We start from the raw sequence: 25,626 nt of genomic DNA on the forward strand, positions 1-25,626 counted from the left end.
TCTCCGTCCCGTCTGACTGCCTAAGAACTTGCGTAAGGTATATGAGATATGGTCAACTGCAGTGTCCATGATGGGATTCCGCCGTGGGTATCCGGAAGTGTCGCGTTTCATATCCAGGATCACGTGTGCCGAACCCGTGGCCCGATCTGAGAAACGTCTTCCTTGCCCGCACCGGAGCTTGGTGTACTTACTTCAATGCTTCGCATCACATCTCACACTCTGACGTCTTCTATGAGGTAAGACGAGAAACGTAGGCAAGGCGGCAGTGCTCTGATAGCGCCGGATGACCTTCGTAGAGCCACAAACCTGGTTGGGCGACTGAGGTGATGCTCTTCTATTCGGATGCCGAACTATCTCGCAAATAGGTCGTCTCTACCTATAAGCTTGCTTCCCCGCATGTTCGCGAGCTGGGATAGTAACAGACTTGTTTCCGTCGATATGCCCGCAGGTGATCATCAAAAGAGCCGGGAGACTCGGATTACACAAATAATATGGGTAAGGTCCCCTGTTTTGACTGCTTTCTCATGCTCCAAAACATGCCATGATGCTTGCATGCCACTGCCTACCTATCTGTCCTTGGTAAGTACTTGCCACTTAGACAAAAAAAAAAAAAACCCGCCGGCGTTGAAAAGAACATGTCGGCCAGACCAGGAACTTGGGGTTAAACAACTTTAAAGTTCTCTACGTCAATGAGGTAGCACGATCCGTCGAGCTCTTGTTCGTATAAGTAACTAGCTACCGAGTAGCATGGGGAAGATTGCGCTTTCCCGTTAAGATGGCACTTGTCAGGCCCCTCCTTCTTCCTTGGGCCCCATCAGACCCGGCGACAGAAAGCACGGGCCAAGAGCGTCTGTGCCTATCGTCCCTGCCTCATCTCGATAACCGACATCCTCACTCAGATAAATACGGCTCAACGCGAGATACCTTGGACTTTAAGGGCTGCTCTCATCAGCACCCGTTTGTTATTTCTCCAGACTCGCACACATATCCAACCTCACTCAAACAATCAACCCCACGACGAACGATACCCGCCGGTAAGTGAACGATTTGTGACGGCTCATCCGGTGACATTTCCGGGGCAGTCTCATCGACGTTTCCTTTTTCCTACGCGATGAAGAGAAATCACAAAGTCTAACACACCCCCAGGACTCCTGCTGTCAACTTTTCCATCTTTTCGCCACACTGCGTCTGGTTAACCGTCTTTTCTCATTGGGATCTTCGATTTTCAGACCTTTCCATCACACTCATTGCGCTATTCTCAACAAACGAGGTCCTGCAAGTCTGTCAACTCAGCTTGCATTACGCACGTGTGCCAACGCAACCATCCACCCGACCAAAGCGCTTTTTATCTTCCGAAGATGCGATGAATTCCGTGCCCTGAATTCGCAATGGGTACTCCGGGCTTGTTTGTGAACGAGGCCTCCCCTCGACCGCAGAGCAGCCCCATCAAGCAAGACGACGAAGACGACGACGACATCTCCATCACGTCCTCATTAGAATCACAACATGATTCGGACGAGGAATGGTCGGTGGAACAGATTCTCTACCAAACGACTGAGGATGGTAAAGAATATTATTTGGTAGAATGGACAGGATATCCTCTTGAGAGAGCTACGTGGGAGCCGCCTGAAAACGCGTCAAGCATTTTGCTGGACGAGTGGAAAGCGACGCAAGAAAAACAAAGACGTGGCGACGAGCCAGAGTTCGACATCAAGGGCTGGTACGAGCTTTGTGAGGACTTCCAGAGGAATCGTTTCGACCGGCATCAAGAACGCAATCGCCTACGCATTCGGCGCGGCCTACGGCCTACTCTATGGGAAGGGGAATCCAAAGAGGACTACTACTCCAGCGACGACGATGTCAGTCAAGACGATTTCAACGACATTCTCCCTCCTCCGAAAACATCAAAACGGCAGATCGATCAAGCTCTCCCTTCGGTCGAGGACCGGCCCAAACAGTCATTAAAGCAAGCAGCCGAGAGAAATGCATCCCTTCCTCGCAAACGGGCCTCATCAGGAGAAAAGTCAAAGTCACCGACCAAACAGAAGTCGCCCGCATTGGCGTCGCAACGTCCGCCGACAGCATCCGCTGTATCAAAACCGACTGGGTATCAAGGCACTGCAAGGAAACCCACAGTAACAAGAGTTTCCAGTACCAAGACAGCCGGAAGCCTCACAACCCTCGCTTCAAAATTCTCGAAGCCTGCCAAGACGGCCAAAAAGACTCAACCGGGCGCGAGAACGATGGTGAAGGCCGCAGGCAACATATTCACAAGCGGGAAGCCCATTCGCGTGCGATCCCGATTGAGTGACAATGCGGCCGACACGAATCAATCCCCCCGCGCCTTCACCAACCACCGTATTAGAAGGAAAGCTGAATTGCAAGGACGGGACAAGGCTGATCAAGCGCCGCCTATTATTCCGTCTACGCTATTCAGCATCAGCGGCGGTCCTCCACCTCAGTCCAACACCAGCAACGCAATCGCCAAGCCTAGATCAGTGTTGAAGCGCCCAGCTGATGATGACCTTGCCCCCAGGTCTGCTAGTGAGTCGAGCATCACGGCATCGGAAGCGGTTCCCTCAACTTCAGAGCAGTCGCAGCCATCGCGTCCGCCAGCGAAGAAGAGGAAATCTGTTCAGTGGGACCCTCAAATCCCTTTTACTGATGAGCCTGAGGACATGGACGTTAATAGTTCTTCAACTAGCCGACCAAAGCGGCTCAAGTCTCCCCCTCAACCAACCACATCTCATCAACCCCAGCCTCTCGAGCCTCAACAAGTGCAGCCTACTCTAAAGAAGCTGTCTATCGCGGACTATCAAAACAGAGGGAAAACGTTTATGCACAGCTTGGACAAGAACATTGAGATGGGACCAAGAGGAAGCAAACAAATTCAGGTGACCTTCGATAATCTCCGCATCGATCCTGAGAAATGGTACTCTGAAGTGGAGGCACAAGACATCCTGCAATTCTCCACCACCTTCCACGTTCGCATATTTGTTGCACAACGCCCAGTTCTCTTTGAGCGAGTTTTATCTCAGGGAGCTGTGAAGGCAATATCGTCCGAAGGGGAAGGCGCGATCAAAAGCGCTGCTGAAAAACTTAAAGTGGGATCTTTCGGGGCCGCATGCCTACATGAGGATTTTTCCATCATTGTTTATCCTGCGAGCTGTGACGAATGGAAGTCTGCCATGAAAGAGGTCGATGACCTGAACTACGAATCAAGCCCGTCTGACGTCGCCCTCAGGTATCTCATATACAAACCACATCACAAACCTATCCCGGAACAGAGGCCCATTGCGTCGAGCTTGACAGACAAGCGCGCGTCAATTCTACAAACCCTGCTTGGCCTCGACTACCATCGGCTCATGCCGACTGGCTTGAAGGACGTACGCCATAACTTCTATTTGGCATTCCCCCCGTCCAGAGAAGCAATGCTCGATACTGTAAGCGAGTGGCTTCATATGGAAAATCCGCACTGCCGCGTCTTTTCGTCAAAGACATCAGGCGACTGGAGAGCCTTCATAGATCCAAAGATTGCGAACCATGGCGTTGTCATATTCCACGAAACAACCGTCGACGTGATCCATCGTTATCCCAGCATTTTGAAGCTTCTCGTCAACAAAAAGCCCGCTCATACGTTCTGGTGCCTCGGCGAGTCTCTGCGACTGCGTCCAGCGTATCCGTCCATTCGTTCTGCACACGACATAACCGAGGTCGGTGCGATTGAACTGACAAGACTGTTTCCGCACGGTAGCGCGATCCTCGTCACCCCGAGCTTCCTCGTCGCTGAGCCGCAGCGTGCCTTGCAACTCTTTGACTGGTACAAGAAGACACATGCAAACCCTAGTGCCAATACGAAGATCGTGGCAGCCGCAAGTCTATCCAAGTTTCTTCAAGGTATTGCGTTGGACAGGGCGGACCAGATGAGGAGCATGCTAGCCGGAGGCAGTACACAAGACGCCGTACAGAAAGCAGGACTTGGCTATGATGATTGTATGGCTCGCTTTGAGACCTGGACAGCGGTCGAAAGTTTCCGGCAATCTTTCATGGAAAGCATTGAGGCTGACGAACAGCTCGAGCCGATCATTCTTGCTCCAGAATGTATCGACGCCAACGACGAGCAAAGCTTGGTGAACTGGTTCGGCTGTTGGTCACAGACTCGATACGACCAGTTCCGGAAATTCTTCGTGCTCGGGACTGACCGCTGCCTCGAAGCCCGACACAGCATCAAATACGAAGATCTCCCTCTTTACTCGCCCGGAACGGATCGCGATCTGGCTGCTGAGGGTGAGCCGAACCCAGCAGCACAACCTGGAGCTGACCCTAGCAGCGTGGACCGTTTACTGCCCATGGGGACTACAAGACTGGCCTCTTGGGACCCTCGCTCGATAACCCCCTTTCTAATGGATCTTTCGAAGCGCATGGGCAATATTAGGACCGGCAAACCCCCGAAGATCATCGCCAAAGCTTACGGCTTCACGGTCGGCTATTACCAAGATGTCGAGGCAACGGCCGACTCTTTCAGGGACTTCTACCGAGAGTTGAAAACATACAAGCAGTGGCTCGAGTTTCCGTGGCCGTTCTACTCCAAGATGGTTCCAGTCCACGCGCCCAAACACACACCCGAGCTTAATGTACCAAAGCTATTCAACACCTACATTTCACTGTTCTATACTCCTCAAGGACAGGTGGCAGAACATAAGTGGGAGGGTCGACATCCCTGGATCGCAGTTTATCGACCAGAGCACCCAACCATCAGACCTTGGGAAGGTTCGGAAATTGTCATTTGGGATGTTTCGGCCAGGATCAATTTCCCAACTGAAAGCCAAATACCAATTTCTCGATTGAATCACGCTCAGCGACACTTGATTGAATTTGTGGAGGAGCATGGCAGACTCAACAATCCAGATCTCCCGCTTACCAGAGTCTGGCTTGGGGGAGAACAACCGTCTGGAGACATTCTCCCACTCGACGCGACTCTGGATGCCTTGGAGACCATGTGCATGAATCCCGACCAAGCCACGATGCCCGAGGAGAAAGACCTGATAGAGAATGGTTTCCGTCCGGTTGTGGTGCGGGCTCAGAATGATGCACAAGCCCACACCGGTTCCCCCAGCGACATGGAACTAGACCCGACTGAAGATCTGTTTGCCGAGGAAGATGACCCCAAAAGCAAGACCATCTTTCATCCGCCTCGTAGCCCGAGGCCGATTCGAGCGAGTCGTTGCGAGAACCTGCTGTTCAAATGGGTCAAGGACGTAGCAAGGCGAGACTCATCACGGTCGGTATTCTCTTACACGTTCACGCCAACCGTGGAGTGGTACGAGAGACAGCAACTAGCGGAGAATCGCAACTTCGAGCACATCTACGTTGGCTCATGGAAGAATATCTTTGACTGGTTGCGAATCCCCGAGGAAACTACGTACAAACGCATCCAGGACAGAAAGGAGACATCAGAGGATGGTAGGAGGTGATAGTATGGATCCGGCAGAAAGGGATCATGGGGGTTTGGGGACGCGCGCAACGAGGCGTGTAACTCTTGCCTCACATGGAGACGGAACATGGTTTGTACGAATATTGTATCTGAACACCTATGGGCAATGTCCACACAGTTGAGATAGCTACATTGCACAGAGCATTAGGGCTCCTGAATCAAGACAAAGTTGGCATAACAAATGGGCATAGAATTAGAAAGTTGCGCCAGAGCCAACCCATGACATATTACAGAGCAGAACACGACCAATCATACTACGGCACTCAGCGGCTCTCTTTCCAGCGTTTGTTCGAGTGTATGAGGTCCCCCTTAGTGGCTGACGAGTGACGACGCTTCATTCACATGCCGAGCCCTATCATATTGCTCGCCACTCCACATACATACGGATAGACACCGCGCTTTTATCTCCATCTTTGAAAATGTAGGATTACTCCCTACCTGACGGAGGCGGGGAAGTTCCTTGTACTGAGCAACACACCCTTGATACGTCGGATGTTGTCCTTGGCCTTTTTGGTCTCGTCATCAGGCTCGTTGGAGCGGAAGCCGTAAAGACCGCCCGTGAATTCCTTAGGTGCTGGATACGCCAGCTGCATAAGATCATCCTTGAGCAAGTCCATCTCAGACTTGACGTGCGCGAGATCCTCCGCTTCGGCGATGCACTTATCTTTGATCTCTGTCGCGTGTTGCACAAGGCTCTTCACCTTCGCGTCGGCGGTAGCATTGTTCCCTTGTCCAGCTAAACTGGTGCCCCATCTTCCATTCTTCTGGTCCATGTAGGAGCCTAGTGGTGGCGTCGGGGGGTTGGACGTCTGGGTGCCGATGTCGCGGTGGAACATTTCTGAAGGATCCTCGACGTCCGGGTCGCTGCTTGTGCCGTCGTCCTTTGGTGTCTCGGCGCCGGTCTTCTTGGGGGCGGGGATCTCGGAGACGGTGCTTTCGAGTTTCTCGATAATGGCCGACAGCTTCTTGTTGGTTGCGTCGTGGAGCTCTGTGCGGGCTTCGTTGAGGTTCTCGACCATAGGGGCGACGAGGAACTTGCTTGTGCCGTATAGAAGGGTTGAAATGCCGGCAAAGGCGTAAAGGGTGTTCAAGATGCCATTTGCTGTGACTAGGGGTGGTGGGCGGGTTGGTTTGGTGAGGAATTCGGGGTATGTAACAACGGGGGGATTATCGTTTGTTCTTGGAAGAGAGATCTCGTTTTGTGTGGTAGCGGGAGCGGGAGTAGGAGCGTGCGGCTCGGGTGTTGGGATCGTTGCTGGCTCGGCTTCAACGGGTTCTGTTCGCGCAGTCTGGGCATGTTAGTCGCGATGCGACGGGCAAGGAGTGAAAAGCGAGGTTTACCTGTTGCGCTGGTTCTGGTGCTGAACCGCTGCCCAGTAGCTCCTCTATCTCTGCAGGCTCCAGCCCCTTGCCCCTGAGAAACTCTTCCTTCTTTTCTCTTGGTGCGTCCTTTATTTCGTCGTCCTGAAGGAAGCGCCGCGCGACCTCGAGCTTGTCATCGGTAGGGGTATCCTCTTGGGATTGTTGCGATGCAGGCTCAGACTCAACATCCAGCTGGGGCTCGCTCTGTTGTTGTTCGCGCTGCCAGGCAGGAATGCCTGACGAGCTGCCGCTGTCATCAGAGTCGCTCATGTTCGATGATCCTACAAGCTCGGCGGAAGTAAGGAATTGCTAACGTTGAGGACGGCGCGAGGTCAATCACCGGAAAGCAGCCGGTCTGATTCTCCGTAGGTGGTGAATAACATCGGCGTTCGGGACCTATGACCACATGCCTCGGCTGGGAGTACCGCGAAAACGGAGAGGTTGGTACAAGGAAACGTTCATTACGGGCACCTGTAGCCGAACAAAACGCGACCCAGGAGCCCGTCTGGCTTGTTACGGCGGGACACCGTTAAGCTGCAGCGCGTCTGGGGTGGTGGGATGTGGGGCAATGCACGGTGCCCATGGTGTCCACACATTACGGGTCTCCGTTTTCAACTTCCGGTGCTCCAGCGGACTTCAGCGCCTGTTGCAGAGTGAAGCTTGCCTCGCGCTGAACTCAAGGTGAGCCTGGTGAAAAGCGCAATACCACGCCAGAGGGTTGGATATCGAAGCCATCTCATTCTTATCCGTCTCATCTATACAACGAGTACTCCTTTCATCGTTCGAGGTGTCTATTGTTTCAGCAACCCAGGACATCACCCGATTTGGTCGCTCTCCTGTCACCGACGATCTCTGACCATTCCGCTCGACGCTTTGCTTCACCGACCGAGCGATTGGCAGACCCAGCAACCAATTCCAGCCACGGTCGATCAAGGTAAGCTCTCATCTGCTGCGTTACAACCCTTCGAAAGAGGACCTGCAGCGAGTGGATTCGCTAAAGGGGACAGACTCTCGAAGCGCGCAAGACATTGAGGCGTTGAGAGGGAGAGAAAAACGCAGAGTAGCGACGCGGGAGGCGACACGAGATCCAATAGCCAGAAAGTCTCAGTTCAGGGGGTCCTGTTTTCTGCCCATCTTGGCTTGGTTCACAGCCACCGCTTCTTACTTTACTGCTCTGTACCTTGCCTTGTCGTGCTTGGGGTCCTGCTCCGAGAGGCGATAGGCCACCAAAGGGGAAGAAGGGCGAATTATCCCACTTGCCGCTGCGCGTATTCTGCGGCTAGCCGTCGTCTATCATCTATCCCGGGAAGGGGTTTCAACAATCGGTAAGCCATCATCTCTAATTGCGACATTTGTTTCGACTTGAGCCTTTTCTCTGCGCTGCATCTACTGTCAACACCATCTCTTCATCACATATCACATCGTTCTTGAGGCGAGTTTGCCAACTCAAGTGAGGCAAACAAACGGCAAATTACCTCGAGGCCCAAAACCAACATCTTCAAGGAGAGCAAGGTACACGCACGGCACTCTGCGCGCCAAGAATGCAACTTGATTTGATCCAGAGAGGTTGAGGGAAAGAAGCCAGCCAGCAGAAGCAAAAAAAAAAAACAAGGCAAAAAAAACAAAAAGCGCCCGCACGTGGACGGTTTGAAAAAAGGTGTAAACTTACCGCAAGTCGCACGCTTTAATAACTTCCATGCATCTCGGCCTGCCACTGCTACCGCTACTACGGACGTTGCCTTACCTCATCTCCCGTATCTAGGGGATCAGATTCCTAGCAGCAGTGCCACCTCACCTTTAACCCTTCCTTGTCTGGACTTCCGCCCCCCGAGCTTACCTTATTTCAACCTCCCACGTTCGCAATCTTGGGAAAATCCCCCACCGATCGTCCCAAAAACACAACCGTTGCATGCCTACCCCCAAAATCCTTTCTCCCTCACACACTTCACCCAGCCCGCAAGCGCAACAACACTCACATTGAGCCACATCCCCCGGTGCCAAGCAATCCGCAAACGCGCTTCATATATCCTTGACCATCACACACAATGGCTTCTCGACCGCGCCGCTCAGCGGCCAAGAAGGCTTCCGAAGCACTCGTTGACTGGGCCGACAGCGAACGAAGCAGCAATATGTCCACCCGCGCTCGCCGCTCAGAGGGTCGCACCTCCGGTGTGTCTCGCGGCCCGCCCTCGTCGCCGGGCAGTGAGCACCTCAACCTTACCGTCAAAGTTCCCGCGAATAAGCTTCGTGAGGCAACCAGCAGAGGCAGGAATTCCACCGGAAACAGCATCTCTGTAAACAGCCGGGGCTCGTTTGGAGGCAGCGAGATCATTGCTGGAAAACGCAACCGTGGTCCCAAGAAGAGCTACGTAGTTGAGTCCGACAGTGAGGAGGAAGAGGATGAGGACGAGGAGATGGAGGACCCCAACGATGAAGACGCTGATGGCGATGAGGACGACATGGATGTCGACGCCGAGGGCGAAGACGATGCCGATGGCGACGCTGACATGGACACCCCTGCGGCTTCCACGATCAAAATCTCATTGCCGAAAGCTGGTAAGGTTACGCCTCGGCGACCGGCGGCGGCGAGAGTCATCGAGGATGATGACGACGACGATGAGGAGGAGTTGAGTGAGATTGAAGTCAGTGACCCGGAGAACACGATGGACATGAGCATCGATGTTGGAGGCGCCGGCGATGACGATGAGGAGGAGGACGAAGAAGACGAAGAGGAAGACGCTGAGGGCGAAGAAGAGGACGCCGAGGGTGAGGAAGAAGATGCCGAAGGTGAAGAGGAGGAGATTGAAGTTGCCGACGAAACTCAGGTCGCAGATGCCGAGGGTGAGGAAGACAGCGAACTTGGCAGCCGAGAGGGAACGCCGGACTTGACTAAGATGACGAGGAGACAACGTGCTCGTTTTGAGGAAGAGCCTCAGCAGTATATGAAGCTCTCGGATGGTAATTAATATGCCTACTGACGAGATCGAGGAGACGCGCTAACTGTGTAACAGAGGTTCAAGCAAAGAAGGTCTTCACAGCGGAGGAGCTTTCCATGAGAAGAGCGGAAATGGCTCGTCGTCGACGCAACTTGTCTGAGAAGCGCAACGAAGAAGTCAAGGTAACATGCTTATTTTCCCTGGTATTGAAACAGTATTTGAGCGCGAGAGCTAACGCAAGCATAGATGGAAACCATCAACAAGCTTCTAAAGAAGCAGGCACCCAAGACCAAGGGCAAGGGCCAGGCCGCTGGCAACGATACTCCCAGCAACGAGCCCCCAAAGGCAGATGTAGCTTTCGTCCGCTGGGTCAACTCCAAGAAGGGCAGCATCGTTGCCGTGCCGGAGGAGATGATCGGCGGACCGGCGGGCAAGGTGTTTGTTCCCGGAGGACTCAAGTCCGGAAAGATGGTCGAGGAAGTCGCCTAGGACGAAGGCCCGCGCCAGTCTTCACGACTCAGAGAAAACTCATCATGAAAACACGGAGCACTTGTATCTGATAACAACGGCGTTGGGCGAAGACTGGTATCGTACGCAGCATATAGGTAGATCAGCAGAAGCTGGTAATTGTTCTTAGGTCTCTAGACAGAATTGGTTAATTGGCATAAATCTGCGTCGGCCATCATCCGTCCCGCATGTCCATCCGGCATGCGCAAGTCGCAAACTAAATCGCTCACGTGGTTGATTGCGACAGTTGCTTCACTAACGAGTATCCACAGGTCGGTGCCTGAGAACCTCGGAGATGGCCGTCGGCTCTTGGATTCAATGCCCTTTCGACTGATGATGGCTGTGGGGTGACGTGACAGTGTCGGCTGAGATATCTTATGTAATCAACATATCGGGGCACATAGGCACTGTAGCAAAATTGCAACACACCAAGGACCCTGCATTGCCAATTGGAGGACAAGTCATGTGGTGCCCGGACGCGGGCCTGTCACTCGCAGGAGCTTGTTTATTTCTGTTCTCCGCAATTACTCTGGCCTTCGATCGGAAACAACATTTCATCCGCTATTGCTGCTGCTGCTGGCTGTATTAGTGGTGGTGGGCACCCTACCGGTGGCAGCCAAGCCCGCGACAGATGCCTTTGTCAATGACGGTGACGATCATTATCACAGTCCGGTCCCAAATCACAGAGAGCGTTGCTGTGCAGGACCATGCCATTGGCTGTCCTCGTTGATCTGCTTGTCATCGTTTTGTCGTGGGTTGTATCTCGCCTGCGGGATCGTGAGTGTTGAGCACCGATATGTGGGAGTGGTGCGATGCCGGCACGGTCGAGCATAAATTGAGTAGGCGACGAGAAGATCTCGGACACGCAAGCTGGGGTAAGAGACGGGCGCTCAACGCCGTTATCGCATGGTTGTGGGAAACCACTCAGCCCAACTCCGTATTGGTAATCAATCCGTCGAGAGCGTCATGTTTCCCTTCTCGTGGTCAGCATGGATGGATTCCGAGGACAGGTATCCAGGTGTATAATTCGTGATCGTGTTGGTGAGATTGGTACTTTGTGCTGAGTACAGTTCGTCCCTACTGCCTACTGGACCAAACACGCTCCATCCACGCATCCTTCAAACCCCCAGGGCCAGCCGTCCAACCAAAAACCCCGGATCTGCACCCTGCAAGAAGCCGGGCGGGGGGAGCCTAATGGTTGGCAGCCGTGGCAGCATGTGAGGTTGGCTGGCAAAGCAGGTGAGAAGGGGACCTTGCTGCAGCTCGCCGGGAATATCGACACCGGAGGCGCCAACACTCTTCTTGGAGTCTATGTTGTTGCCTCGTTTGGATCTGTCACTGGCAAGCCAGGCAGCGGTCTAGATGGATCTGCGGGCCTCAGCCCTAGGTAGCTGCGTTATATAAGCTGCGTGGTTCAAAAAAGAGACTTTTTAAGACTAATTAACAGGGTACTTATAGCTATACTACTACAAATCCTCTTATACCTAATACTACTATATCTTAGCTAACAGAGCTATCTACTATACTAACATCACTAATATCTCTATTAATATAATATTTAAAACTTAATATAAAGTACTATTATTGATTATTATTAATATAGCTTTAAAGGCTTATTATACTTAAATAAGAAATAGTTTATATAGTAGTATTTACTATAGTATTAATCTCTATAGAAGCTATATATAGTTTAATAGCTTAACTTACTATTTATCAAGATTAATATATCTATTCTTTTTAAGCTAATATAGTACTTAATAATATCCCTATAAAAGCTAGGGTTTTATTAGAAATTAAGATTATTTAAGTAGCTAATTATAGTTATCTCTATACTGTAAACGTTAATAAAGTTAAGTTAAGCTATTTTAGAAGAGATTAATAAAGATATTATTATAGTGGGGTTAATATAGTATTATAATCTCTACTAGTTTAGCTAGTTTTATAGCTATACTAATCCTTATTTTTAAAGTTCTCTATAACCTTAAGAGATGAGGCTAAATATAGGTAGTATATCTATTAATACCTTAAGTTTTATTAATAAGAATTTTCTCTTTCTAGAACGCTAAAAAAAACTAAGTAACAAAACCAAAAGTGGTCTAGACGGATTGGGACTGCGTTAGCGCGGTTTGCCCATTGTCTGTGCTAAGCAAGTGACAGGCGACGGCGACGACAGACAGGATTCCTTCACCTGGGCGTCGTCAGGTACCGAAGGATCTGAAGCACTTCCAACAAGACTCCGAGCGCGGCAGGCTGAGCCGTCGTGGCCATGGTCATGGAGTCTTCCATACGTCTTGGCTGGAGTCCGATCACGAGAGAGGAGCGCAGTTAGTCACTTGCAAGGGCAAAGATTTTGCAGACATGGCATGTCTCGTGGACGGGAGCGTTGCCCATCTCTCCCCACTTTGCCCTCGTGCGCTCTCCAGTTGTCTCCAGTGTTCCCCGTCCGCTACCCTACCTTAACTCGGAGAGGGCCTGGGCTCAAAAGAAGAGTCACGGAAAGACAGAGACACCAGGGGCCACAGACTGCCGCACTTCCTTGGCCTGACAATTCAACACTTCGGATTGCTTCCTGGTTACGAATACTTTAAACCTGCTAAGCCTCGGGTTCCCTCTATGGCGAACCTTAAACCGCGAGAGGGTAACCGACCCCCCTCCAGAATGTTCTGATACTTGATACTTTGAAGGTGCGCAATGGCAGGGCAGAGCGGGCTCAGCAGCGGGGACACCTCTGCTTCTCATCTCACCGGCTCAGACAGCCGCCACAGAGGCGCATCCGAGGTTTTAGTGATGGAACCCTGTGCCCGCCCCGAAGAAAAAATGGTCCTCACGAACTGGGGTGCCAGGCGGTTTGTGCTTGCCAATTGGGCAGCCTTTTAGTTTCTCCTAGTTTTGTGAGAGGAAGGAGGGGGAAAAAGTGAGCACGAGAAATATCGGCCAAAACCATGGCGTCTACATCGCCAGTTGAAGCGTCAATGGCTCAAGCAGCAGTAACAGCAAAAACAGCACCAAGAGCAGAAGCCACGGCAGATCCTTCAGCTGTTGCATCCATGTCCAGGTCCGGCCAAGATGCTGCGTCTGCCCCCGGCGGCGACAAGGCCAACGCCAACGACACCGCTTCTCGTACATCAGATCAAGGTAGGTAGGTGAGAGACACCACACCGGGCACAGGGCCGCTAGCCTCGCTTTGTCGCTTTTGCCTTCCCTCCCCTCCCCCGGGCTGCTTCCTTTTGTTCTCATGTATGCGGCCTTTCTCTCTCTTGTTCTGCATCCACCCGCATTCTCCTTCCCCATACCTACCTACATACGGGCACCGACGCAAAGAAGAACCTACCTTCAGGGAAACAGACGGGAGGTGGACGACGACGACGGGACGCAGAAGTCAAGGTTCTGGACCGGGCTTGGCTTCCTTGCCATACGCCCGCCATAACACACGCAACACACACGCACACAAAACGTACACTACCTACCTTACCTACCTTACCTTACCAACCTACTACCTTGCTTCCCCAACAGCCATTTGCCTTACACGATGCCTGAGAGTGGCACGCACTTCGCATCCCCCCTCTTGACTGTCTCGCTTTCCGCTCCTGTTTCTTCCCCTCGCCTTGCTTTTCTCTTCTTATTCATCCGATGCCCCAGACTTTCAATGCATGATTCCTAGGTGCACAACACATACTTCACTGCACAAACATCGACCAGGCCTATTTATTCTACATATGACGGAATTATAAACTGACCAAATCCAGCCCCCTTGGCAGCCACCATCAGGCCACTCGCGGCCGCGGCCACCACCCCAGAAACCGGCGCGCTCCATCACCCGCACCACCAGCCCACCCCGCACGCGACTGCGACGGAGACCGCTGCTACTCCAGACCCAGCTGCCACTACTCCAGCTGCGGTAACTATTACTACATCCCCGGTCACGGCTGCTGGACCGGGAGCTTCACTTGCGCATCCCGATATAACAAAGCAGACACCCTGCTCCCAGCCAGACCTGTCGCCTTCCATGCCTACTTCTTCCTCCCCTCCTCCATCCTCCTCTCTTGCTGCGCCTGAGGCCAACACCCAGCCAAAGAGCCAGCCACAGCACACCACCGCTGCCTCTTCATCTTCCACCACCAAGATGATCTTCTCAGACATTTACAAGTCCCCACGCTCGCCTCTCGCCAAGTTCAGGCACTCCATGTCCCAGCAGCCCTTGACGCTGGACTTGCCTGACTATGATCCAGACCTCCTGAGCAAGGATAAGGTCAAGCAGAAGGAGGCAGTTAAGAAGTACCTTGCCTCCAAGATCCGCAACGACTGGGAGTTTGTCTGGCCACCAGTCATCCCACCTCAAAAACAGAACGGCGATGGTGAGGCTGCACCAAAACCGACGCCAGCGCCAGCAACCGAGGCTGATGCGCCCGTACAAGCACCCGTAGAACAGACTCAAGACACCGCCGAGCCCAAGCCCGAAGCGACGCAGACGGCGACGAATGACGACGATGTGGCAGTCGAAAGCATGGACAGCAGTGACGACGACGAGGAGGAAGGAGGTTTCTCAGACAGCGATGCAGAGTCCGTCTACAGCACAGTCTCAGAAGACCCGGCACGCTTCAAGCCTCGCCTGGAATGGGTGTCTGACCTCTCCGACGAGGAACCCGTCCCACTGTCTCTCTCCCCGTTCCGCTTCGACAGCCCCGATGCGATCGGCGCCGCGGTGAAAGCCTCCGTCGCCGAGAAGCGTGCGGCGCGGAGGCGGGCACTGCGCGAAGAAATGCAGTGGAATGAAGGGCTGGCCTGCTTCGAGGCGAGGCGCAATGCCTGGACAGGCGCACGTACGGTGCGCGTTCGCGCCAAACCCGTTTCTCCCACGCAGACATTCTCGCCGCTGTCGCCCCGCCGCCTCTTCTTCCGCTCCTCAATGTCCCAGCCTTCGCCAGCATCTTTCGGTGCATCTCCATCGTCGCCGCCTCATTCTCTGCAGCAGCGGCCGAGCAACGATGCTTCGGCCGTTGTGTCGGATGGCTCCGAGCTCACCAAAGAGCTCACTGCGTCAAAGTCTAAGGAGTCCGCACGGTCAGCGGCATCGGCCGCGGCTGTGACGTACCCCGTCGAGACCCTGATTCCTCTACCCGCGCCCCTGCTTCCTCCCGGAAACCCAATGCGTGCATCCATCACTCCTTCGGTGTACATCTCATTGTACGAGAAGGTGATTGTACACGCCCTGACGCCCTCATGCCCTGTCAACTTGTCAGACATGATTAGAGCCTGTGTCGTAGGGTGGAAGCGAGACGGTGAGTGGCCTCCGAAGCCGGCTGCCGACGTTGGCATCGTCGCTGTGCGGCGGAGGAAGAAGTCCGCCACAGAGGGTGCAGGGCAGAACGCCGTTCGTAGAATGAGCTTCGGCTTCCTGGGCAGGGCAGAAAAGACAGAGGGCCATGACGAGGCTGGAACCGGCAAGGGCATTAGAAGAAGCCTGCAACGGGTCCTCGGTCTGGGGCAGCACCATCCCGCCACAGGAGCGGGTAATGGGAACGGGGCGGCAAACGGAAAAGAAGCGACCGCTGCATAGGTCAGGTCCATGATAAACATGATAATGATGGAAATAATTGGTTACAATGAGTTTGACCGGGGGCCTTGTGGCGAGAAGAGGTTCACCGGTGAACCGAAGAGACTTTGAAGAAAAGGTCTTGGGCAGGCTACGCGAGAAGGGAAAGTTGTTCATGCGACTTCTGATACCCATATGGTGTAAAAACATCGATTTCAATGCCAGCATCTGCATCGTTTTGTTTGTCAGTTGGTCGACTGCTACGGGCGTTGGTCGTCCCTTTAGTTGAAAATGTATACATGAACCATTCAACACAGACCCATGTTATGTTCTTTCTATGCCATATCCTCTGACGATCGTTGCGATACCAAGGCTATCCTCAGCCATCATCATGTGTGGGTGAACCGTTTGGGGGTTTATTTGGTCTGTATGAAAAACTCGTCTGGAGATCAAACATATGAGCCATTACTTGTGAAGTCATGTATAGGGGTTGCTCGATGTCGGTTTAGGTGGACAAAAGCCTACTCTGCCTGAATGTACATCAACTTCTTCAAAGAATACTTGTCTTCTCATCCATGTGAGTGAAGTTTATTCTGGCCTCAACTGCTGCTTTCTTGCCACCGGCTGCCTTCCCTCGGTCTATGATGCTACACCGTGGCAAGCATGAAGCCCCATCATGAGGCTGTAAACAGCCCGCTGATCCTGCGCATACTTCTCCCATAAGTGCTACATAGTCTCAGTTTCTTGGTCATACCAAAGGTGTGCAGTGCCACTGGTCATCTTTCCCATGGCTGTCCAGGGGACATGCTATGAGAGTCGCCGATGCAGTGACGTCCATTATGTTCTGAAGTGCCTATTCACTGGGAATAATCTCACAGCACTGCCAAGCAGCTGGTTTTCAGTTCTGTAATGAAAGGAATAAGACGATAAGTCGTGAGATAAACTCAGATAGAATTATATGTATCTTGACGACAAGATCATGAGCCTCAACATGTTTGCCTCGCGAGCAGGAAGCAGAAGATTGTCTGTATTTCTAATTTCTCGATGAGATCCAGTACATCCTTTTATTGCCGAAAGTAAGTCTTCGGGCGTGGCGATGTCAATCAAATGTAAACTTTCCTCGAAGAACACGCATGGAATGCAAGAGACTAAATAATATCTCAGCGCCATTGTAGAAGATAAGAGCAATAACCCACCGAGGGAACCAACTACGACACATAGTTCATGACCTGTAGCTGGTAGGAGTTTTATACACAGAATTGTGCAAGGTCAACACGTTGCCCTCGTTGCAGCAGAGCCTACGTACCTGTGTCGTTGAGAATACGGACCTAGAGATGTTGACAGATAACGCCTCACCTGACGCAACCACATTCATCCAAATCGTGCAGGAAGATATATCCCGAATATGAGTCGAAGTGTGGGAGCTATCTTCCGAACGTGCTTATGTATATTTGGTTCCTTTCTGTGATAATCCCTGGGACAAAATAATTCACATCCCTGGGCTGCGCCCAGCTTTGCACTTCAGATCTACATATAACAGCCCGGGCCAACGTAGCTCGTCTGAGATTCCTTCCCGGGATAAAATCGCCCGCTGATGGTGCTCTTCCCACGTAAGAAACAGTCCCTATCAGGAAAGCTTTATGTGAAAATGCCTATGCACTGGCGCCACTGGCATCGATAAAGAAAGGGCACTCCGAGACGTATTATGGATAATAACTGTACGGAAATGAAGATAATCATCAGTTTCACGAATGGACCCCAATTACAGACAATTGTACACAAGTCCTCCAATGTAAGAATTGGATATCACGACTACCTTCCGAGATGCAATTATCCATAAGCTCGGGCGGGGGGGCCTTGACCTGCCTTACCCAGGAGACGCAATAGACACTGCCAGCTATTTCTGATAGATAGGCGGCTGATGATGTGCGTGTAGTCTCTAAATGCAAGCACCGCAGTGACGTTAATTTCTCTAATAGATAGCCTTCAGAGCAAACGGCAGCTACATGGCATCGTGTTACAGCCCACTTGGTCTGCTTGGTTTTCGACATGACATTCCTCTCGTGGCTTTTCTACCCGGTAATTCTCCGGACATTGTTCCCTGGTCGAATAGAACATACGAATATAACGAAGCGAATTCTCACAATGGTGAAGGCCACATGGCTCTCTTCGCAAACTTGGACGTGTACAAAAATCCATCGATAGACATCTTTACGGTTCTCTAAAAACCACAAACCTGCTCATTCCCAACGGGTCTAGCTTTTTTATGTGCAGTCGTGAGCCGCCAGTGCCACCAACGATCCTCGCCTGAGCATTGATCCTTGGCCCTGATACTCCCCAGATACAGCTCAATGCTCAGACTCAGGACTCGTCGACATTCCAGACATCCGTCAAGGACGACGCAGCATCTCACAAACACACGAAAACACGTTCCGAACGTGACACCGCCTTCCCAGCCCCGACCTCAACACCAATCACCCGCGCCTAAACTTCAGCCACTCATCCCCGCGAGACACAACTACACCCTATCCGTCGACTCCCAGAGCCCATCAGCTCGCCCTTCATATTCCAATCTGCAACCATGCTTCCCATCACAGCATCATGCCTCTAAAGCAGGTAAACGGGCGATTGGTTTAGTGGTATAACGACCCCTTCGCATGGGGTAGGTCCTAGGTTCGATTCCTAGATTGTCCATCCTTTTTGACTGCTTTCGAGGGAGGATGGCGTGGAGCGTGCAGCATGGGCGGATGATGATAGGGTTTACAAGACGAAGGATAACAGAACAATAGCTGTTTGAACTTAGAGTAGTGGTTTAAGTCTAGAGATTCATCATTGATCAATGTTCAATGGTCGTGGCAGTGAATGAATGAATGGCGTGTTCGACACACCCGAGATAAGTATCCGCCCAAACCGGCCTTGGGTACTTCTACCCCAGAAAGAGAATCTGCATGGGATACATCAATCAGGCAGGGGGCTAACCAACGTCATAACCGATTCGCGCGGGGTGCTCACGCAAGTGACAGTCTAGAACGTTGCAGGGGCGGCTTTATCACCGGGGCGGGGGGAGCGTAATCTCACAATCGGCACGGGACGGCGTTTGAAGAAATAAGGAGATTCTCTCAACTACAAGAGGAATTAAGTAGATTTCTTGGTACACAGCTCACAAAAGAGACTTGAATTGAGCTAAGAAACCTCCCCATTCCATCGTTCCTCTTCTATACACAGGCTATATGCCCACCTCTCGAAGCTCATTGGTATTTTCGTCAGGAGTCGTTTAGTTGTTCTCCAGCTCCGCCAGAATCTTCTCACCCTTCGCCTTAGCAGAGGCGAAGTCACCGACCATGTAGAAGGCACCCTCAGGAAGAGCATCACCCTCACCGGACAGAATGGCCTTGAAAGAGGCAATGGTGTCCTTAAGGTCAACGAGCTTACCCTCGATACCAGTGAAAACCTGGGCGACGGTGAAGGGCTGGGACAGGAAACGCTGGATCTTACGGGCACGCTCGACGGTGAGCTTGTCAGCCTCAGAAAGTTCGTCCATACCCAGAATGGCAATGATATCCTGAAGGGACTTGTACTCCTGGAGGATCTGCTGGACGCGGGTGGCGGTGTCGTAGTGGTCCTGGCCGACAATACGGGGGTCCAGCATACGAGACTTGGAGTCAAGAGGGTCGACAGCGGGGTAGATACCCAACTCGGAGATACCACGGGATAAGACAGTGGTGGCGTCCAAGTGAGCGAAGGTGGTGGCAGGGGCAGGGTCAGTCAAATCGTCAGCAGGGACGTAGACGGCCTGGACGGAAGTAATGGAACCCTTCTTGGTGGTGGTAATACGCTCCTGCATACCACCCATGTCAATGGCGAGGGTGGGCTGGTAACCGACGGCAGAGGGGATACGACCCAGCAGGGCAGACACCTCAGAACCGGCCTGGGTGAAACGGAAAATGTTGTCAATGAAAAGCAACACTGTGACCTGGTTAGCGAGACGATCGTGGCGTATGTTGCTGCGAGAAAAAACTCACCATCCTGTCCCTCCTCGTCACGGAAGTACTCAGCAATGGTAAGACCAGTAAGGGCGACACGGGCACGGGCACCGGGGGGCTCGTTCATCTGACCGAACACCAGGGCGACCTTGGACTCGCCGTCAAGCTGAATGACGGAAGTCTCCTGCATCTCGTGGTACAGATCGTTACCCTCACGGGTACGCTCACCGACACCAGTGAAGACGGAGTAACCACCGTGGGCCTTGGCGATGTTGTTGATCAGCTCCTGAATGAAGACGGTCTTGCCGACACCGGCACCACCGAAGAGACCAATCTTTCCACCACGGGCGTAGGGGGCGAGGAGGTCGACGACCTTGATACCAGTGACGAGAATCTCGGCGGTGGTGGACTGGTCGATGAACTCGGGGGGCTCGGCGTGAATGGGAAGCTTCTTGTCGGTCTTGATGGGGCCACGCTCGTCAATGGGGTCACCAGTGACGTTGATGATACGGCCCAGAGTCGCGGGGCCGACGGGAATGGTGATGGGGGCACCAGTGTCGGTGGCCTTGGAGCCACGGACGAGACCCTCAGTACCTGGAAGAGCGTGAGTTTGAGTGCGGAAAACTTTTTCCAGGCAATAGTACTAACCGTCCATGGCAATGCAACGGACGACATTCTCACCCAAGTGTTGCTGTTGAAATGTGTTAGATGCGGAACTTTGCGGCAGTTATTTTTTTCGGTGTCCGTCAAGGTACGTACCGACACCTCAAGAACCAGCTTCTGGTTGTTGTTCGTCGTCTCGAGGGCGTTCAGAATGGCGGGGAGCTTGGCAGTGTCGAACTTGACTGCGTTGTATGTCAGTATCGAGGTCGTTGAGATGGAGGCGGGCCCCATGAAAGTTTTTCTCTCGGTGTTTACGAACCATCGACGACGGCACCAATGACCTGTGGAAGTGTTGTTGTCAGTAACCGACATGGCCCTCGGGTTAACGGAAGGGAGCAGCAACGAGGGGTCCACGAACCTGATAGATCTTTCCATCACCGACACCGGCAGTAGAGGCGAATCTGCTGCTCGCGGGGAATCTGAAGTTGGCAGGTCTGATGGCGCGGCGAGTAGCGTTCGCCGCGAAAGAAGGGCGAGCCGCCCTGGCGAAGGAGGAAATGCCGCTATTCGGGCATGGTTAGCTCAATTGGGGCCAATTGAACGCGGGACGGTTCAAAAAGTCGATCAGGAAGATGGTACGAACCTCTTGAACATCTTGACAGATGAAAAAGGGCGACTTCGGATGGGAGTGGAGAGGTGATGGTTGAGGTTTGGGGGAGGACTTAGGAGGAAGTGAGCAGTTTTGCTCGGAATCTACGCTTCGTCGGTTAGAGCTTTGCTGGGGGCATCACGTGATCGGATATCGAGCAGGAAAAATTACCTCGTCACGCTAATCCCGATCTAGGCGTCCTGGTCCCTCCGGGAGACACCGGGTCCACGTTCGGGTTCAATTGGAGAGCATGACACACAGCGACACACAGCACTGGACACACTGGACGTAGCCGCAAGGACACCACTGACAACCGCTGGACCGCACTTTTCTAGCCTTCCCGCTGAGCCCGGCAGCTCCTGGGAAACTGGGAACTTTCTGTCCTTCTAGCCCGATGCTGTCGAGAAGCAAAGAAAAAAAACAGACATTGAGAGATTCCACTCGCAGTGGGTACTGTGGGTGAATGTCGCAAATGTTGGGTCTTCTTTTCCTGGCAATTGTTGCAGCTCCAGGCACCAGGGAAGAAAGACAGAGAAGCCCAGCAACCAATGCCCTCCAGGTCCAGTGTCCCCGAGTACGTGTCCCTGATTTCCCCGGTAATGAGCGCCTGCCACCACGGCTCGACTCCTCACTCTCCGCTCTCCGAACATCACCAAATCCGCCCCCGAGCCGAGGACTTTCCGCCGACACTGGACAGCGATACCGCAACTACACGCCTTCAAGGTTCAACTCACCCTCTGTAAGCCTTTGATTCCTATTTACTCTCTTTGAGTATCCTACGAAACAGAGTTTTCTACTTCATGACAACTGTAAGATGTTATTTTCATGACGGCAATGAGAATTTCCAGTGACTACGTATTAATCCTATTAACTTGATTTTATCAAAGCTGTCACCTCTTTTTTCCCTTCTCATTCTCATGAACATCTTTTGAACATAACTTAAATTCAGTAGATAGCAGGTATATCGCTAAAAGGCGGCGCTGTGACCCGCCCTGATGCTAGTGTATCTAGGATGCTTTCCCTGCCCGTCCGTTTGCTGTAACTTGCACAATCTCTCCGTCATGGAGGGCGTGTGGTTATTACTCATAGGTATAGTTTTACAGTTGTACAAGCCAGGAATTGCGCCCGCCATTCTGATTGATCCCTTCCATTCCCATCTTCTATTCCTCGCCATTCCCTCCAGTCATAAGGTGACCGTCTGTTTTCGAATTTACTCACCCTTCAGCTTGTCCTGCTTAACGTTGAAAGCCATCTCCAGGAACTCCTGCTCCTCCTTGTTGTGCAGGCCCTTGTTACCAGCAGCAACAGACGCACTGGGTCCACGGCCCGCGTACATGACGTGCTTGCGGTCGTGGTGCTCAGTCTGGTTCAACAGGGTCTCCAAACGAGGCTGCGTGAAGCTCCAGGCTCCCGCGTTGAGAGGCTCCTCCTGGCACCAGACGATAGTCTTGGCGTTGGGGTACTGGTCGAGGTTCTCCTTCAGTTGTTGCCAGGGGAAGGGGTTCAGCTGCTCAAGACGAGTGAAGGCGACGTTGTCGATCTTGTTGTCGGCGCGGTACTTGGACAGAGTGGCCCAGACCTGACCAGAGCAGAGGATGACACGGTCAATCTCCTCCTTGGACTTAATAGCACCAGTCTCATGCTCAGGATCGGGAATGATCCATCTGAAGTGAGAATCTCCAGTGAACTCCTCAATGTTGGAGCGGGCAAGAGGGTGACGCAGGAGAGCCTTGGAGAAGAAGATGATAAGAGCTGTTTCATGTTAGCAGGCATACTTTGTTGAAAATTTGGAACCATAGCAACTTACGCTTGCGGAATTGACGGTGCATCTGTCGGCGGAGGACGTGGAACAGGTTGGACGGGCTGGTCATGTAGGCGATCTGAATGTTGCAGTCCTGGTGCTGGCGCTCCAACTTCTCAGGAGAGGGGAAGACGCGAGGGTCCTCGTTGCAGAGTTGGAGCCAGCGCTCCAGACGACCGGAAGAGTGCTCGGGACCCTGGCCGTCGTAGCCGTGAGGGAGAGAGACGACAAGACCAGTACGCTGCATCCACTTGGCCTCACCAGAAGCGATGAACTGGTCAATGATGCACTGAGCGTTGTTGGCGAAGTCACCGAACTGAGCCTCCCACATGACAAGGGCGTTAGGGGAGGACAAAGAGTAACCGTACTCGAAACCGAGAGCGCCGAACTCACTCAACGAGGAGTTGGAGATGACGAACTTGCCCTGGTCTTTGCTGATGTGCTGGAGAGGAGTATGGGTGTCCTCAGTCGCCTGGTCGTGGAAAACAGCGTGACGCTGAGAGAAAGTACCACGCTCGACGTCCTGGCCGGAAACACGGACGTGGTGGCCCTCAGTGACGAGCGAACCGAAAGCCAGAGCCTCAGCAGTGGGCATGTCGATGTTCTGACCCTCGACAACGGACTTGGTCCTGTTGGAGAGGATACGCTTCAGGTTGCGGTGAGCTTGGAAGCCGTCGGGAGTGCTGCCGATGACTGTGCCAATGTGCTCCAGAGTCTTGCCGTCGACGCTGGTCTCGTTGTGGGGAAGAACCTCAGTGGCCAGCTCCTTGGGGGACTTGAAGCCGTTCCAGGCGGAAGTGGTCCACTCCTTAGAGGTAGGCTGGTAGTCCTTGGACTTGGAGAAGCTCTCCTCGAGCATGCCCCAGACCCACTGCTTGTGCTCATCGATATCCTCCTTGGTGAAGCTGCCGTCCTCCAGGAGCTTGTTGATGTAGATGCCAATCTGGGAATCGTGGTCCTGGATGCGCTTGTACATCAAAGGCTGGGTAAAGGAAGGCTGATCGGTCTCGTTGTGGCCGTGCTTACGGTAGCAGACCAAGTCGATGATGACGTCTTGCTGGAACTCGGCGCGCCAGTCAGCGGCGATCTGGCAAACGAAGTTGACGGCCTCGACGTCGTCGGCATTGACGTGGAAAACGGGGGCATCGATCGCCTTGGCAATGTCGGTACAGTAGGGGGTGGAGCGAGCGAAACGAGGGTCAGTGGTGAAACCGATCTGGTTGTTAACAACGAGGTGGATGGTGCCGCCAGTCGAGAAGGCCGGCAGAGAGTGGAATCCAAGACACTCGTAGACAACGCCCTGAGCAGCGAAGGCGGCGTCACCGTGGAGGAGGACACCCATGGCGGTGCGGTGAGTCTTCTCGTCGTTGTTGTAGTGCTGGATAGCACGGGTCTTGCCGAGAACGACAGGATCCTCAGCCTCCAAGTGGGAAGGGTTGGCGACAAGAGAAAGCTGGACACGCTTTCCGGAGGGGGTAGGGCGCTCGAAGTTCATACCAAGATGGTACTTGACGTCACCGGAGCCTTCGTCCTCACCACCGGCAGTTCCGGCGAACTCGCTGAAGATGGACTCGTTGGGCTTTCTGACGACGTTGCTGAGGACGTTCAGACGACCACGGTGAGGCATGCCGATGACGATGTCCTTGACGCCGTAGTCAACGCTACGGTCGATGAGGGCCTTCATACCGGGAACCAGGGTCTCGCAGCCCTCGAGACCGAAACGCTTGTCATTGGGGTATTTGGTGGCGAGGAAAGACTCAAAGCTCGAACTCCAAATAAGACGGTCGAGGATACGGCGCTTCTCGTCGATAGAGTACTTGAAGGGCTGGGGAACCTCAATGCGCTCGCGCAGCCAGTCGCACTTCTCTCTGTCGGGAATGTGGATGAATTCGACACCGTAGGAACCGCAGTAAATTTTTTCGCAGGCGGCAATGATCTCGCGGAGCGTCATTTTCTCGCGGCCCTCTCTCTTGAAGCGGGGGAGAATGCCGGGTCCCAATTCGTACTCGGCGTCGAGATCCTTCTCGGTGAACTGGTAGTGCTCGAGGGAAAGCTCCTTGGGCTTGATGTTACCAAAGCCAGTGGATTCGTTTCGGATGCCCAGAGGGTCGATGTTGGCCTTGTGGTGGCCTCGAGCCTGGTAGGCACGCACGAGAAGCTGGACCTTCAAGTGGTTGGTGATCTCAGAGCCCTCGCCGAGGCTGGCGCCGAGGGCAGGAACACCACCGATGGCACCAGGAACCAGAGAAGGGGGAGGAGTGAACGCCTGGGAGATGGGCATGTCGCCGTTCTCCATGTTCTTGAAGTAGACCTGCCATGAGACGTGAACGCTCTTGGGGTCCTGCTTCCATTGCATGTACATCTCATCGATGTAGTTGGCGGTGTTGCCGGACAGGAAGTTGTCGTTGGGGTTCGGGGCCGAGTCGGTTGCGCTCGCATAATGACGTTGGCTGGTCAAGGCCAAGGGGCGACGAGCAGAGGCGAGCTTCCTCGCAGAGGTTCGCGACGCGATCGTCGAGAAGCTCGACGAGGCCGTGGGTTTCGAGGCCTGGAGCACCCGAGTGCCAGCTCTACACACGGAGCTTCGCAACATGGTGGCGGTTGGGGTTGATGGGAGGGAATGTAGGGAGTCGAATGGACATGGAAAGGGAAAGGAAAACAAAAACTGAAGCTGTACGATGACGGGGCCGGGGTTGAGTCGGTCCTCGGAAGAAGGGGGTCGGGTTCGTACGGGCCTGCGGCAAATCTGTCTGGGACT

The 25,626-nt window shown here is 53.2% G+C and overlaps 7 protein-coding genes across 7 annotated transcripts; 4 read left to right on the top strand and 3 right to left on the bottom strand.

Annotated features, from left to right (window-relative positions):
* Positions 1-1,388: 1,388 nt before the first annotated feature.
* Positions 1,389-5,474, top strand: CGGC5_v010043 (uncharacterized protein; the record flags this gene model as incomplete). Its single annotated transcript, XM_032019508.1, has 1 exon — positions 1,389-5,474. One exon carries the CDS (start codon positions 1,389-1,391, stop codon positions 5,472-5,474), a length of 4,086 nt encoding a protein of 1,361 aa, XP_031883440.1.
* Positions 5,475-5,928: 454 nt separating this feature from the next.
* Positions 5,929-7,126, bottom strand: CGGC5_v010044 (uncharacterized protein; the record flags this gene model as incomplete). The annotated part of the gene is made up of 2 exons (XM_032019509.1): positions 5,929-6,783; positions 6,836-7,126. 2 exons carry the CDS (start codon positions 7,124-7,126, stop codon positions 5,929-5,931), a joined length of 1,146 nt encoding a protein of 381 aa, XP_031883441.1.
* A 298-nt stretch (positions 7,127-7,424) lies between these two features.
* On the top strand, positions 7,425-10,281 carry ies2 (INO80 complex subunit 2; the record flags this gene model as incomplete). Its single annotated transcript, XM_032019510.2, has 7 exons — positions 7,425-7,537; positions 7,660-7,790; positions 7,864-8,032; positions 8,167-8,181; positions 8,970-9,814; positions 9,868-9,974; positions 10,039-10,281. 7 exons carry the CDS (start codon positions 7,425-7,427, stop codon positions 10,279-10,281), a joined length of 1,623 nt encoding a protein of 540 aa, XP_031883442.2.
* Positions 10,282-13,241: 2,960 nt separating this feature from the next.
* On the top strand, positions 13,242-15,856 carry CGGC5_v010046 (uncharacterized protein; the record flags this gene model as incomplete). Its single annotated transcript, XM_066152255.1, has 3 exons — positions 13,242-13,434; positions 14,046-14,654; positions 14,715-15,856. 3 exons carry the CDS (start codon positions 13,242-13,244, stop codon positions 15,854-15,856), a joined length of 1,944 nt encoding a protein of 647 aa, XP_066008403.1.
* Positions 15,857-19,106: 3,250 nt separating this feature from the next.
* On the bottom strand, positions 19,107-21,072 carry CGGC5_v010047 (ATP synthase subunit beta; the record flags this gene model as incomplete). The annotated part of the gene is made up of 7 exons (XM_032019512.1): positions 19,107-19,798; positions 19,855-20,409; positions 20,464-20,506; positions 20,575-20,660; positions 20,738-20,759; positions 20,837-20,981; positions 21,062-21,072. 7 exons carry the CDS (start codon positions 21,070-21,072, stop codon positions 19,107-19,109), a joined length of 1,554 nt encoding a protein of 517 aa, XP_031883435.1.
* A 467-nt stretch (positions 21,073-21,539) lies between these two features.
* Positions 21,540-22,109, top strand: CGGC5_v010048 (uncharacterized protein; the record flags this gene model as incomplete). Its single annotated transcript, XM_066152256.1, has 3 exons — positions 21,540-21,641; positions 21,765-21,806; positions 22,020-22,109. The coding sequence occupies 3 exons, from the start codon at positions 21,540-21,542 to the stop codon at positions 22,107-22,109; spliced, it is 234 nt and encodes a 77-aa protein (XP_066008400.1).
* Positions 22,110-22,277: 168 nt separating this feature from the next.
* Positions 22,278-25,461, bottom strand: CGGC5_v010049 (2-oxoglutarate dehydrogenase; the record flags this gene model as incomplete). The annotated part of the gene is made up of 2 exons (XM_032019514.1): positions 22,278-22,819; positions 22,875-25,461. 2 exons carry the CDS (start codon positions 25,459-25,461, stop codon positions 22,278-22,280), a joined length of 3,129 nt encoding a protein of 1,042 aa, XP_031883323.1.
* Between the last annotated feature and the right edge of the window lie 165 nt (positions 25,462-25,626).

Source organism: Colletotrichum fructicola (assembly GCF_000319635.2).
Source record: "Colletotrichum fructicola Nara gc5 chromosome Unknown KSG_Nara_v1_contig05, whole genome shotgun sequence".
In the NCBI taxonomy this organism is placed as follows: Eukaryota; Fungi; Ascomycota; class Sordariomycetes; order Glomerellales; family Glomerellaceae; genus Colletotrichum; species Colletotrichum fructicola.